At 36.9% G+C, this 15,979-nt stretch overlaps 1 protein-coding gene across 2 annotated transcripts in view; it reads left to right on the top strand.

Moving 5' to 3' along the window:
• kirrel1a (kirre like nephrin family adhesion molecule 1a) overlaps positions 1-11,928 on the top strand; it is a 46,011-nt gene extending 34,083 nt beyond the window's left edge. Inside the window, exons 8-15 of one of the 2 annotated variants that reach the window (XM_056259266.1) lie at positions 900-1,027; positions 1,391-1,517; positions 3,605-3,705; positions 5,768-5,984; positions 6,813-6,920; positions 8,845-8,972; positions 9,782-9,895; positions 11,106-11,928. In XM_056259266.1, the coding sequence (XP_056115241.1) occupies positions 900-1,027; positions 1,391-1,517; positions 3,605-3,705; positions 5,768-5,984; positions 6,813-6,920; positions 8,845-8,972; positions 9,782-9,895; positions 11,106-11,726 (1,544 nt within the window). In that variant the 3' untranslated portion in view covers positions 11,727-11,928. The remainder of the gene's footprint in view (positions 1-899; positions 1,028-1,390; positions 1,518-3,604; positions 3,706-5,767; positions 5,985-6,812; positions 6,921-8,844; positions 8,973-9,781; positions 9,896-11,105) is intronic. The other variant, XM_056259267.1, reaches the window with a different exon arrangement.
• Positions 11,929-15,979: the final 4,051 nt, after the last annotated feature.

Genomic DNA, 15,979 nt, shown 5'->3' with positions numbered 1-15,979 from the left:
CACAGCCTAGAAAATCTTCATGTGAAATTTAGTATGTGAAAGCAGATCACCAAATAATTAAATTGACTAATAATTAAAGATGTTTGTGTACACTGTGTGTCTGTATAGTGCAATGTACTGTATGTCTCTGTGTAAATGTTTGTTTGTGCTATTTTGTATAGTTTGTGTGCTTTCTATCTATCTATCTATCTATCTATCTATCTATCTATCTATCTATCTATCTATCTATCTATCTACATCTATCTATCTTTCTTTCTACATCTATCTATATATCTATCTGTCTGTCTGCCTATCTATCTATCTATCTATCTATCTATCTATCTATCTATCTATCTATCTATCTATCTATCTATCTATCTATCTATCTTTCTTTCTTTCTACATCTATCTATCTATCTTTCTTTCTATCTACATCTATCTATCTATCTATCTATCTATCTATCTATCTTTCTTTCTACATCTATCTATTTATCTTTCTATCTATATCTATCTATCTATCTATCTATCTATCTATCTATCTACATCTATCTATATATATGTCTATCTATCTTTCTTTCTATCTACATCTATCTATCTATCTATCTTTCTTTCTACATCTATTTATCAATGTATCTATCTACATCTATCTATATATATGTCTATCTACATCTATCTATCTATCTTTCTATCTACATCTATCTATCTATCTGTCTATCTGTCTATCTATCTATCTATCTATCTATCTATCTATCTATCTATCTATCTATCTATCTATCTATCTATCTATCTATCTATCTATCTATCTATCTCTCTGTCTGTCTCTGTCTGTCTGTCTGTCTGTCTGTCTAGTAAACATTTCCAGTTGATTTTTCTGTTTAAATGCAAAGAAACGGAGCTGTTATTATCCTCTGTTTCACGCAGTTGGGCCTATCCTGGTTGTAGAGCCTAAACCAGTAACGGTGGACTTAGACTCGGACGTCACTTTAAATTGCAAGTGGGCTGGAAATCCTCCGCTCACACTAACCTGGACAAAGAAGGGTTCAAGCATGGTGAGCATCTGCCTGTAGATCTGTTTATCAAACCTCCTTTCTGTTGCATGTGCAGTTTCTTCTTTCTTCTCCTTCTTTTTTTCTCTAAAGTGTACTTTCTGTCAGACTATGACATTTTCCTCTGACTTTATCTCTCATCAGTGAGTGTTCTCCATGTGTGTCCCTCTTTTCCTGGCTCTCTTCCATATTTACCTTCCCAACTGTGTTTTGATGTTGAAGATGCAATCCTTTGCTCCATTTGTTTCTTTTTAGATAATGTCTACATTGAAATGGCTTTACAACTTTTTTGGTCCTTTTTCCCTCCCCCTCTCTCTCTCTCTCTCTCTCTCTCTCTCTCTCTCTCTCTCTCTCCCTAACACACAGGTTTTGAGTAATAATAACCAGCTCTATCTGAAGTCAGTAAGTCAGGCAGATGCTGGTCAGTATGTGTGTAAGGCCATCGTGCCTAGGATCGGAGTGGGCGAGACAGAGGTCACACTCACTGTCAACGGTCAGTACAGTTCTTTTATCTTATTGGACCAACAGAAATAATAAATCTGTTTTAAAAATCAGGCAGCTTTTAAAGGGCCCCTATTATGGATTTTTTTCATGTAGTGTGTAACATATAGCTCTAAGTGAATGAAAACATCCTGCAAAGTTTTAAATCTGAAAGTGCACGTATATAAAGTTATGGTCTTTCAAAAGTAAGAGTCGACTCTGAGTCAATGAAATGAATCGTTTTTTTAACGAGTCATAAGCCTATGTTGTGACGTCAAGAAGAAACATTAGCATATTATTAAGATGAAACATTAGCATATTGCCCGCCCACTTATTGCGCGCGCAGACACCAGGGAAAACTTGAACCTCAAACCTCAAACTTGAACCTCAAACTTGAACCCAGTTTTTTTTCACTCTCCAAGGACAAGCATGTGAAGAATCAGTGGTTAAAATGAATCTTTACCACAATACCACAGCAGTGTAATCCTAAACTTTTGCTGTGTTCCCTTTATTTTACTGACGACGACTTCTTAAATATCGGAGTTCAACGCAGGATTCGCAAACCGCTTGCTCTTGAAAGATGGTGTTCAAAATACACCATCTAATAATTGAGTTTGATATTGTTTAGGTCTCCTGCTAACTGCTTAACTCACATTATTACTTACTGAAATACTTCTGCTGATCAGCTGTGGGACACTATTACCTAAAACTGTGTCTATTAATGCAGATTGTCTGTCGTTCTCATTACTTTGAGGAAAGATTAAGCATGGAGCAAGATTTGCTTTACCAACGTTTATGTTACATCAGTCATTCATGCTAGAGCTCGGCTAAATTAGAAAAATACTCAGTAAATGAATAAGTACAAGTAAAATAATCGGTTTGTTGATGGACGTGCACTTGTTAATACTGATGGTGAGGAATGACAGCTGCAACATCTCGTAATGTACCTCAAACTGAGTAGCGTATCACTGAGAGACGTCCTGCTCGAGTCAGCCTTGCGATGGAGGTTCGGGTTGAATGACTAGTTCTTCCAGTGTTTCATTATTGGACTCGTGCTCGGATTGATATGGTAAAATCGACGTCATTGTTCGTCACTGTGTTTAGTTTATGGTGTAGGAAGCCTCAGGACACGCAAAGCTGACGTTGTTATGGCAATGGGCGTTTTTGTTTTCGACACACGCGCTGTATGCGGTAAACCAATCACTACAGACTGAGCTGTCTGGCCAATCAGAGCAGAGTAGCTCGCGGAAAGGAGGGATTTAGAGCGATTGATTCATCTTACGAGTCGTTTGAGAATCATTGTAAATGTGATGACGTGCAAATGTACACTACCGTTCAAAAGTTTGGGGTCGGTACGATTTTAAATACTTTTAAAAGAATTCTCTTCTGCTAACCATGGCTGCGCTTATTTGATTAAAAATACAACAAAAATCAGTTATAGTATTAAATATTATTCCAGTGTAAATCAGCTGTTTTCTGTGTGAATATATAGTAAAGTGTAATTTATTCCTGTGATCAAAGCTGAATTTTCAGCATCACCAGTGTCAGTGTCTTCAGTGTCAAATGATCCTTCACAAATCAGTATAATATGAGGATTTGATGCTCAAGAAACATTTATTATTATTATCAATGTTGAAACAGTTGTTGGTCTGTCAGTTGTACAGTTTTTTTTTATTTTTTTAGGATTCTTTGATGAATAGGAAGTTCAAAAGAACAGCATTTGTTTGAAATAGAATCTTTTGTAACATTATAAATGTCTTTACTGTCCTTGATAAATAAAAGTATTGATTTCTTTCCTCCAAAAAATAAAAATAAAATTCTCACTGACCCCAAACTTTTGAACGGTAGTGTATATTATGAGGAAATGAAACCGTTTTTTTTTTTACCTTTGATGCATGTAAACCTGTTGTAGGAGACTCTAAAACAAACAATATTAGGAAACTTTAAAATAGCATAATAGGGGCACTTTAAGATTTTTTTTTTAATCAATATTTAGCTCATTCTGAGTTCTGCATTGGAGGATCAGAACTTTATGTAGTTTATCTGGTAGTATGATTTCTGTCATTTATGTATTTTGCTTTGGACTGTATTTTTGTGCAGGTCCACCCATCATCTCCAGCGAACCGGTCCAGTATGCAGTTCGAGGGGAGAGAGGGGAAGTCAAGTGTTATATTGCCAGCACCCCTCCCCCTGACAAGATTGTAAGTCACATTTACATTTATGCTATTTTCCAGAGAAATGTACGAAAGTACTTCTAAACAATTGATATTTCACTGTTTTGCTGTTATTCACTAGTGGTTAATCAGACCAGGCCGCATGTGATTAATAGCTACGTTTAACATCATAGAGTGAAAGTTTATCATTTGCACGTGTTTTTTTTTTTTTTTTACATTGATTCCTCTTTCGCATCTCCTTGAGCTTGAACGGACACATACACACAAAATGTCAAAATACCCGTCTCGGCAAGTATTCTCGAAAACACAGTCGGTTATGTCTTATGTGAACGTAAACAGTTGAAAAAGAAATCTGAGGTGTATCATTATATTGGATCCATTCATTAGGTCTTAAAGTGACAGTAACCTATAAATTCCTGCTGCTGTCTATGTTAATCAATTCTGTGGGAAATCGGGTTTAAAATTTTCACTTCAGACAACTAAGACTGAATTTTATTTTATTTTATTTTTTTAAACAGCTTTTTGGTTAACTCAAACTCAACTCTAACTCAACTAACTCAAACTAGACCTGATCCCAAGGCAAATCTCTCTGCTGTGGCTCAGTATATGTGGCTTTCAAACGCATCCTTTCTCTGAAACTACAAGTGATTCTAATTTAAAATGACTCTCAGCTCAGACCCCGATGCATCTCCAGGATGAGATTTATGAAATATGAAATATGGGCAGAGCAGTCGTTCCTTTTAATGCTGTAGCTTTTTCACATGTCTTGGTTTGTGAGGTAAATGGAAGCTTACCATGAGCATGTGGAGGTATGCATTTTTAAATATTCTCACAGCTCAGCATGAATAATACAACAGTTTTAGTGGTTTTGAAAGGAGAACTGGTGCTTTCTCACCATTATCCAGCCCCATGTTTCAGCACAGAAAGGCCATTTATCCCATTGCCGGTGTGAAATATGTGTTCATGCGGGCAATGCGAAGCAGATACAGTTCAGGTACATTTTATGCACTTGAATATGCTTTTTAAATCCTAAATATTTATAAAGGATTTCTTTTTTCACTCCTGTTTGAAAGGTACAGATTATGCATTATTTTTGGTCCACTTGCTTCTTGCAGGAACACTGCAGATGGCGGTGATATTATTTTATTTTATTTTATTTCATTATTTATTTCTCAGGCATTTCTAGATGGTATTTAAATGTATCATTATTTTTATATGTATCATTTTTAATGTTCACATTAGGGCTATATTTTTATTTAGTTTTGTATTTTCATGTGGAACTTAGGAAGAAGACAGGTGACCATTTTACTGAAGCATTTTGTGGGTCAAAATAATCATTATTATCATCGTTGTCCCAAAAAATGCTACTTTTCAGGAAATGGAAAAAAAACAACAACATATTTTTAAAGTAATTAAACACCTCATAACAATTATTATCGTCGTTGTCCCCAGGAAATTAAAAAAAAAAAAACTTATTTTTAAAGTAATTAAACACCTCATTGTCATAGTTGATATTGTAGCTTTATATATGGCCAGACACTTGTTGCATGAGTCATTTTATTATCATTTTACCAAAATCAAGCTCAAATAGTTAAGATGTTTTTGACTGGTGAATTTTGGACATAACTGTTTTGTTCGTCATTAGAACAGCCGAATCTGAGGCAGTAAGTGCATCACATTACGTTTTCATCAACTTACAGGTTATAAATTTTACTGTCGCTCAGTTTTTTATGTCCAAAAGCTCATGTTATTAAACAGGTGGACAGATTACTTCGCACAGGCTGTTAAAGACAGTATTGGCTATGAGTATGACTCGACAAATGCTAGACTACAACACTCTTCTCTGCTTCTCAAATACATAAAATACATAAAACGTTGGCCTTTATATATAGTTTTTCTTGAGTAAAGAAAACACTGTACTAATTCAAATAAGTATTTTAATAAATAAGTATATTATTCAATATTATCTATCTCTCTCTCTCTCAATATATATATATATATAGGGCATATATGCCGGTATATATATTTGAACCTGCACATTTCTTAGTCTTGCAGATGCATGTGAGTGATCTCTGTGTGTTTTCCCCAGGTGTGGGCATGGAAGGAGAACGTGTGGGAAAAGGAGAAGGGGACCCTATCAGAACGATACACGGTAGAACAGAGCAAACTGAGCTCGCAGGGTGGCGCAGTGCTGTCTACCCTCACCATCAACAACGTCATGGAGTCAGACTTCCAGTCGACGTACAACTGCACTGCGTGGAATTCATTCGGCCCGGGGACCATGATCATCACACTGGAGGAGACCGGTGAGGAGACGTGCCTGAGTTTGCACATATATGATGCTGCTAAATAAGGGAGACATATATTTTATATATGCTGTATATACAGCGCTGGGTAGTAACTGATTATATTTAACCTGGATTACTTTATCAGATTCCTAAACATATTTATTTGTAATTAGATTACCAGTATAGTGCATTTTAAAATACCGGTACTGATAATCAGACTAGTTAAATTTTTATTGATCACTTGTACATTTTTATTTAATATTTACAAAATGGCTGTAAATTATTCATAATTTATTGTTTCCCACTAATTCATATTTTTATCTTTTAAATTGTGCTTTAACCTATTGCTTAAGTATGTAATCTACCCAGCACAGTGTGTGTGTGTGTGTGTATATACAGTTTAGTCTACAAATTAGTCATGATTTGTACAGTTCGTGTCTATAAAAGTTCACTGTGCTGCTGCGTCATCCTCAGAGTACAGTAGACTACTCTACCGAAGTAAAAGAGGACAGTCTTCAATAATAAATATCTTGAATGGAATCTCCTAAATTTACTTCAGATTACGTCAAGTCAGGTTAAGAGTTCTCTCTACTCAATATACAGTTTGTAAGTACAGTTATACGGGTACATTGTAGAGATTAACACACATCCATGACACACTGGACCTGTGACGCATGAGTCTGATCTGCGTCATATTACAATACCATTCCCTCTTTCCTTCTGTCTTTCTATCTGTCCTTTTATGTCCTGATGATTAAAAGCAAAAAGACCATCAATAAAAAGCTACAATTTTAAAACGCATAGTGGTGCTTATGTTTTTCTTTGTTTTTTTTTCCTTTGCCACAGAGATAGTTCCAGTCGGGATCATTGCGGGCGGCACCGTCGGCTGTTCGATTCTGCTTCTCCTGTGTTTACTAGCGTTAGTGCTGTTTTTGTACCGGCAACGCAAAGGAAGTAAGTTACCAAAGCCCACCAAAAGAGTTTTCTTACACCTTTTTTCACAATTAGGTATTAATAAAATTATTTAATTATACATTACTCTTCAAAAGTTTGAGGTCAGATTTTTTTTATGTTTATCAAAATGCTCACCAAGGTTGAATTTCTTTGATTAAAAATACAGTAAAAACAGTAATATTGTGAAATATTATTACAATTTAAAATGACTGTTTTTGATTTGGATATTTTTTTAAATGTTCCTGTTGGATAAGTTCCTAAAATAGCATTGAATTATTTTAAATAGTGTACATGTTTTCAAACAGCATCACACAATTGTGTAAACCTGTAATTAGAAGCATAGTTTCTTGTTTGAGTGACATGTGGACTTAATAAATCCTTATCTTTAGCAAAAATAAGCGAGACGACATTCAGTAAAACCTATATCTTTTATTTCGAAAATATATACAAATGTAATTTACGTCTTTTAGTTTGTCAAGAGATTTAAAGCACCGTTTTTGAAGAGTGCGCATGTGCGAACGTGCTCTAGTAAGTAAGAACGAGCCTATGGTTGAATCTGGAAATGAAGCAAAATAACTGAGAAAAATGAGAATTAGTCCTCAGATGTTATGTCTGTAATATATAGGAAATCATCTGCCATTAATTCGATCTCCAACAGAGTTATTTAACCCTCTGGGGACCAAGAACGCACCCGTGCGTTTTGGCAGATTTTTTTCACATAGCAGAAAAATAGACTTAAACTATCATTTCTGGTCATACAGAGTTATGAAACATATTAAAAAAAACTGTCAAAGGGATAGTTCGGCCAAAAATGATATTTAACACATGCATTACTCACCCTCAAGCCGTTCGAGATGCATATGTCAATCTTGTTTCAGACGAACACATTTTCAGTTATTTTAGAAAATGTCTTAGACCCTTCAGTGGATATAATGTGAAGCAATGGGGTCCACCTCCTTCAAGTCCCAAAATGTGCATACATCCTTCACAAAAGTAATCCATCCGGCTCCAGGGGGATAAACGAAGGCCTTCTGAGGGTAATCCGTGCGGTTTTGTCGTAAAAATATACATATTTAAAACTTTATAAATGAAAATATCTGACTTCCGGCAACGATCGACGCGCGTTCACGAGTGAACTGAGTGTAGTTTTGTTTTGCTCTGCTCTCTGGCTGCGCAGGCGCGTTCGTTCTACGTCACGACGGTTCCTACGCTACGTCATACCTCGTACGCCGACTTCCATCACCCGTTAACGCGCGTCGATCGTTGCCGGAAGTCAGATATTTTCATTTATAAAGTTTTAAATATGTATATTTTTACGACAAAACCGCACGGATTACCCTCAGAAGGCCTTCGTTTATCCCCCTGGAGCCGGATGGATTACTTTTGTGAAGGATGTATGCACATTTTGGGACTTGAAGGAGGTGGACCCCATTGCTTCACATTATATCCACTGAAGGGTCTAAGACATTTTCTAAAATAACTGAAAATGTGTTCGTCTGAAACAAGATTGACATATGCATCTCGAACGGCTTGAGGGTGAGTAATGCATGTGTTAAATATCATTTTTGGCCGAACTATCCCTTTAAATGTCTACTTTTTTATGTGCCCACCTACAATCGAAATAAATTGAAATTTCTTTAACGATGCATACGCTACTTAAGCAGCGAGTTACATCGTTGCACGGGAAACGCACCCCTGTCTAGTGAGCTGTGTAAAAATAAATCTAATCTGAAACGGCAAGTCTTTCAAACAGCAACATGCAAGTTTGTCTTTGAGAATGTAGAAGCAAAAGTGCCTTTAAATACTCGAAAAACCCAAGGGCAATCAGCCATATTTAAGAACATAAATAATGGCCACAAAGACGTCAAAAAGCATGTTCGTAGCAGCAATAAATCCGAGGTTTACTGAGATGTTTACTTTCCAGGTCGTCGAGGGGTCACGCTCGGCAAGCCAGATATCAAGGTGGAGACCATAAACAAAGAGACCCACAGCCTGGAGGAAGACTCGGGTAGCGTCTCCACTGCAACACGCATGGTTAAGGCCATGTACTCTGTGAGTACTTCTGACAACACAACACAACAGCAATAACTGGAGGATGTAGAGGGACTTTGAAATTGTGAGGTATAATAGTGAATTGTTAGTTCACTTTAGACATAATACTAGTGATTTTGCAACTACATGTCAACTAGCAGTCAGAGTATTAGTATAGTTTTCTGCTTAATATCTGCTGCTAACACTTTATGTTGATGATCCCATAACAGACATTTTACTGAACATAAGTAACTCAACCTAACAGTCTAGTAATACTCTAATGAGAGTTAGACGTTTATAACTAGTATGATTAGGACTGCCCTGTACTGCATTAAATAATTTTGTTGATGAGCTAAGTTAAAACTCATGACCAGTTCAGTAGCTCACAACTGCTAAATTTTGTCAAGAATATTATAATTTATCATTCTGACAAGATTTAGGAAGGATAATTTGCATAATATTAATTATTCATAGTACTATGGTAATATTAAGTAAAAATGTATCTTGATTCAATGTTGTGTCTTTTTCCAGTAGTGATTGTGCCTTGTCCTGTGAAGATGATTCAATAATACTGACACTATTTCATTAATAATACACTTTTTTAAAATTTCACAAAAATTAAGTACTAATCAACCTTACTTCCTCCAATGTATTTCCTCTTAAATAACATTTCCGAAGCTCAAATTAATCCTTGTTCTCTCTCAACCTCCCTCTCTTCCTTTATATCCTTCCTCTCTTTTCCTCTTCTCATCTCCTGTTGGTTTTCCTCCCCTCTTACGTTGCATCTTTCTCTCCCCCTCTTGGTTGCTCTCTTGTCGTTTATGGTTTAGTTTTTACCTTCTGTGACCCTCTCTCCCTCCTCCCAGCCTTTTAAGGATGACATTGACCTCAAACAGGAGTTACGCAGTGACACGCTGGACACGCGCCAGGACTATGAGCTCAAGGTGAACAGACACACTTCCGATGCTTCACACACTAACACAAGCGATATATGACCTGTACTGTGTTTCACAAAAACATGCAGCTTCTATAGACCTCGACAGTCAGGTTACACACGCAAAAAATCCCATTCATTTCTCCGTAGAGAAATTAGCAACATCGTATTAAATATCGATATTTCTTTTTTGATTCTAGAAAATGCCATAACACTTTTTCGTTTACCGTTTACTTGCTTTGTTTAATAGTTCTATCTAATAAAGGACTGTTAAACGGAGACCTGTCCAGTGGTCAGTGCTCCGTCAAAATAAAAGTCTGACACATCGGACAAACTTTTCTGATTTTTCTGAGTTTAGAAGCCATAAGTGTAATTCTAACTATATTTTTTAATAAAACATGCTGATTTGTTGACTTCCCTACTTATAGTCTTTAACAGATCCCCATAATCGAGACAGTCTCACCACATTCTTAAACAACTAATATTTTTTAATATAGTTCAGTATTCTGCAATAATGTTTTTTTTTTTTTAATTGAATGTAGTTAAAATTTTATAATGTAGTGCACAGTGTCATCTGATTATGTTTTTTCGTTTGCAGTGCTTCATAACATTAGTATTTTATTTTACAATCAAATTAAATTCATTTTGTAATGGTCAAGAAAGTTGTGTAACATTGTTTTTTAAGTTACTTTTTGGTTTTAAATCGCTTGTAATGTTAGTCACTTAGTTGTTTTGTTTGGTTCGGTTCAGTTCATGGAGTTGTTAACTCGTGGAGAAAATGAATGGGGAAAATATTTCCAGAACCAAGACTGTGGTTCTAATTGAATTTTTTTTTTTAATCCATCGTTTCTACAGTGGGGTCTGTAAGAATCTCTTATGCTCACTATTGTGAAATTAGCCATTACTCCAGTCTTCAGTGTCACATGATCCTTCAGAAATCATTCTAATATGAAGATTTTTTTTTTTGCTCAAGAAACATTTATTATTATTATCAATGTTGAAACAAAGCAGTTAATAATTTTTTGTGGAAAAGTGATACATTTGTTTCCAGGAGTATTTGATGAATATAAAGTAACTTGGTTTTAATTTAATGGCTTAATAAAATGATTTAAAAAAATGTTACTCGGCAAACTTTTGACTGTCAGTGTGTATACGTTTGTATATAGCGGTTTTAGTTTTTGCCTAAACAAATTTCACTGAAGATGTTATCTTTTTTACAGGACCCAACAAACGGCTACTACAACGTGCGAGCTTCCACCCACGATGAGGGACGTCCCGCCTCCCGATCCATGCACTACTCAGACTATCGCACCTCGGGCCAGCCAGGGGGCGCTGCGGCCGTTGTTAGCAGTAGCTCAGGAGCTCCAGGAGCCACGGCAGGTCCGGGAACACCGAGCAGTTTGGCTCCGGGGTCACGAGCGGGCTGCTACGACCCTCGTCCTCCCTCCAGACTCTCACACAACAGCTATGCCCAATTCAACACGTTCACCCGCGCTGGGCAGTCCCAGCAGCCTCCGCCCAGTTCTGGCCCACAGACTAGCGACTTCCCTGCTGAATGCAGCCTCTTGGACTCGACCGCACAGCTCGGATATGAGAATTATGGCTACCCGTCGCACTATCCGGCGTTTCGGATGGGTTTCGCTCCGCCCAGCCTCGCCCCGTTAGAAGGCGGGCCGGCTTATGAGATGTACGGGGTCGGGCCGAGCGTCGGCGCAGGAGGCGCCACCGGGACCCCAGAAACTGGACTTGGGAAATACGGCAGTTCCACACGGTTCTCCTACACCTCCCAGCATTCCGATTATTCCCACCGACACACACAGAGGATGCAGACACATGTGTAAGAGAGAAGCATCACGTGCACGTAACACAAGTTACGCTGATGTATAAGTACACACACTTACACAGATACACAGGACGGAGATAATGAATGAACCACAGATAAACACAGGAGGGTGAACGAGCGAAGTAAACACAGGCCGAGAAAAGAGAACGGGATGCGGGGCAGGAGAGTCTTAGCGTTTATTTCTCAGCTGCAGGAGCTGAAAGCGAAAGTCACAATCAAGAAAGACTGATGTTTCGAAAACATCTGATAAAAGATCGATAAATTCAGAGTGCTTTTATTAAGCATGATTGCTGAGAAATGAAGGGTGCCTCTTATAGGCTTCTAGTCTGTTTAACAGTGGTCACAGAGATGGTCATATGAGATACATGTATGAATTCTCTTCAATGGCTTCTTCAACTTCTCCCCTTAAGCTTAGTATAGTTTAAAATGGCGTTTAATGGCAAACTGCACAATGTACAGTAAGGTCTAAAAGTCTGAGACATAAACTGAAAGTTTCAGGATTTAAATGACACACAATACATCAAAAAACAGGGAAAGCTAAATGAAGCGTAAATATTTAAGGTTCTACACTATTTCTAGGTCACTAGTCAAATGTAAGTCAGTTTTGATCATGTGTTTTTCTTTCTTCCATTAAAGGCCAAGATGCTCTTGGATAATTGATTTAAATACCATATTTAAAGCCATTAAAGCATGAGGCCTCAAGATGAAACTGAAATTCAAGCATTAAAATAAGATATTTCTCATTTTAAGGAAGTCTTTTTTTCTTTTCTTTTAAGATCCTACAAACGAAAGATCATAGGGCCTTCGAATATTGTTGTGGATAATAAGGGCAGGGGATTGTCAGAGTCAAAAAAGTTACCACCTTTTTGTAGGAGTTTCCCTTTCAGATGCAAAATTTATGGTAGGAGAGTATTTAAATGAACCATGCAAGGTGTTTCACTAAGATTTGCGCTAGTATTTGCACCATTATTTACCGCCCAAAAAAGCATGTCTTAATTCCATATGCTAATTTGCGCTGCTCTTGATGTATTGTGTTGGTCATTATGGAAATGATCCGGCTTTCCACTCCCATCGGTGCATTTTTGGGATTGCGCTCTCACGCTAAGTTGCCCTGTTTAATAAATATGACCCATAATGGGTGAGAGATGTGTAGAACCTTTGACTCAAAATTATGAAAATGAAAAATTATACATTTTTAGGCCCGACTGTACACGAATACCAGTTACACAATACCCAATAATTTTTCCATTTATTCTTAAATGAAAGTCTACGTTTGACAAAAGAGATAAAGAGCACATGATACTCATACAATACTCTTGATCACCAAAGCAACATGTTTTTGTTTTTTTTTAGTCTAGAAGACTCTTTATTACTCTGTGTAAGTCAGCATCGACCTGGCTATCCAGCTTGCTGAGCTACCTCGATCAACAGGTTAGTAGCCTTCCAGTGCAGCGACCATTTAAAAAGCACTTTTGAGCATTTGCAATAAAACCCATCGCCCTTTCAATTTCAACATTATGACGGAGACCAGTCGAGGAAGCCATTTAACCGTTTTCAGACATGGCCATTTAGTTCACTATCGTACAAATAGTTCAGAACCATGGAATATATATAAATCTATATACATATTCATATACAGGAATGCCCCACTCTTTTCCATGGTGCTTTTGTTGTGGGGTCATTGTTTGCACTGCATTCCAGTATTCTAGCTTAGATTACCCTCATAATCGATATGTAATCTCTCATTTGCACACTAGGATAGAGCGTTTTCTCTCTATGTTTTGAATATTACCGAAAATCTTCTTTTTTACGTCATATTTCTGTAAGTGATTCTGGACCAAAGGTTCAACGTTAGAGTATCAGTCTTTATTTGGGTGATATTCACCTCAACGAACAAGAAAATATGCAGATTTGTTTGTTATCGTTGTTTGCGAATTTATTCGGTCGCTAGTGACCCAGAGCTTTTTTTTTTCTCTCTTTCTCTTTTTTGTTTTTGAGGGTTGGGAACAGCAGAGAAGGTCTTAAACTGATCCAGCCTTAGGTATCCAATCTCACCCTTACTGATCTGAGATCAGGCTGCTATCACATTCGTCTTAAAGATAACGAAGATCAAATTGGAACTAATTTAAGGTCAGAGGTCTGGAGTGGCATTTTAACGTCTCGCGCCCCAGACTTTGGTGTCGTGAAGTTTGAGATCGGAGAGTCTTTCACCCGCTTATTCACACAGACACACACCTGATATTTGTGCCAAACACAGACGACAAACTTGAAGTATTTTCCGCCAATTTCGAAAAACTACCTTTACAGGGACCAGATATGGTCTTTGGCTATGAACCGTCTTCAACGGGTTTTGAAGGATGCCGTCGTCAAAGCAATGACGGATGAGGATGAAGACAATCCCTCAGACACTAGTTTTCGTCTCCGTCCACGTTTCAAACGAGCCCTGTAAATACTTCCCATGTGTAATTCCGACTTCAAGTATTATTTGACATCAATCCAAATGTGATGCACTCTTTAAATGCAGTATTGTTATGTTTTTAATTGCGCGAAGAAGGTTGACAAACGCCATAGCGATGGTACTTTCGGACTCAGTGCGGTACAAAGCGGACGATTGGTTGGAGCCAGTACGATATCAAGAGTGTTCGGGAAGATCCGGAAACATCTTGAGCTGCCAAATCACTCATCCTTTATACTGATGGCCTGGGGAAACTCTTGTGGGACATCATGTGACCCGCTGGACAGTATTTGCATTCCCCGCCCCATCTAAGAACTTGAAGCTCCATGAAGACGAGAAAGAAGGAATATATGAAGGAGTGAATAAAAATAAAGAGTGGCCTTAGGAAAACATGACTTTTATATTCCCTCACTTTATAAACCGGCTTTAGGCCAGAGGAGTGTGTGCAAATGAAGGTATGCGTGTTTTTGTGCGAGTGCGATTGAGAATATGAAAATCTTTATGTAGTCCATTCATTTACTTCTTTCACGTTCCTGCTCCAATACTTTTCTTCTGCTGGTAGGAGTGTATCCTGTATAATTGTGTCTTAGAAAATAAACGTTGACCTTACTGTACTGTTCTTGGTAGCTGAAAAATGTTTGACAGATGTACAACAAAAGTTATTGATTTTTTTTATTTCCCTTTGATTTTTTCCAATATTTTTTAAAAATGTTACGTAATTATTTTTTCACAGTATATCAGAAAATAAAAGCACTGTTTTTCTAAGAATCAATGAAGCATTGAATGTGTGGTTTATATGTAAATTTACTGTTCATTCTTGTGTTTGGGAATGTGATTTCTAGCATTAGTTTAATTACAAACCGGTGTCAGCTTTAAGATATAAAAAATATGAGAACATTATTGTTTATAGGACCACATACATTTTTCATGAATACAGTAATATAGGCCAAGTTTTAATACTGTTTTTAAAGAATATTCCTTAAGGACCACCACACATTATATTATATATGTATACACACACAAAAAAGTTAGCATATATAGAAAAAAATTCTTATAGTCTCTTAAACTACAATAATATTGTGACATTCAATTTAAAATATCTGATTTCTATTTAAATATATCTTAAAATGTCATTTATTCCTGTGATCAAAGCTGAATTTTAAGCATAATTACTCCAGTCTTCAGTGTCACATGATCCTTCAGAAATCATTCTGATATGCTGATTTGTTGCTCAAAAAACATTTCTCATTATTATCAATGTTGAAAACAGTTGTGCTGCTGCTTAATATTTTTGTGGAAACTACCGTGTGTGTTTTTTCCAGGATTCTTTGTTGAACAAAAAGTTCGAACAAACAGCATTTTGAAATAGAAATCTTTTGTAACGTTATAAATGTCTTTACTGCCATTTTTTTTAAATATCTTACTAAAACCAAACTTTTGAAAGCTGGTGTATAGGCTACAAATGTCTGCTATAAATATTATATCAACAATTACATCATATCTGGAAAAATAACTACAAATATCACTAACATAAATTATTAAAATGTACCATATCATGATAATACTATGTATACCACACAGACAGTAGCTGTAGGCCTACTGTAACTGTACAGTGATTGGATCTTTTAGTTCGTGAATTGAGCGCAAGAGTCGATTCGTTAACGAATCAGTCAGTTCGATTTGCCTATTTCAGGGGGTGGACTGGCCTCAGTGTCCAGAGTTTAGCTCCAATTTGCCTCAACACACCTGCCTTGAAGTCTCTAGTATGCCTAGTAAGCTAGTTGAACTGCAGGACA

This window comes from Rhinichthys klamathensis, unplaced genomic scaffold, assembly GCF_029890125.1.
Source record: "Rhinichthys klamathensis goyatoka isolate OS25496 unplaced genomic scaffold, OSU_Roscu_1.1 h1tg000165l_1, whole genome shotgun sequence".
Lineage (NCBI taxonomy): Eukaryota > Metazoa > Chordata > Actinopteri > Cypriniformes > Leuciscidae > Rhinichthys > Rhinichthys klamathensis.
Note: the sequence above shows the minus strand (reverse complement) of the source record. Positions and strands in the feature narration are given on the sequence as shown.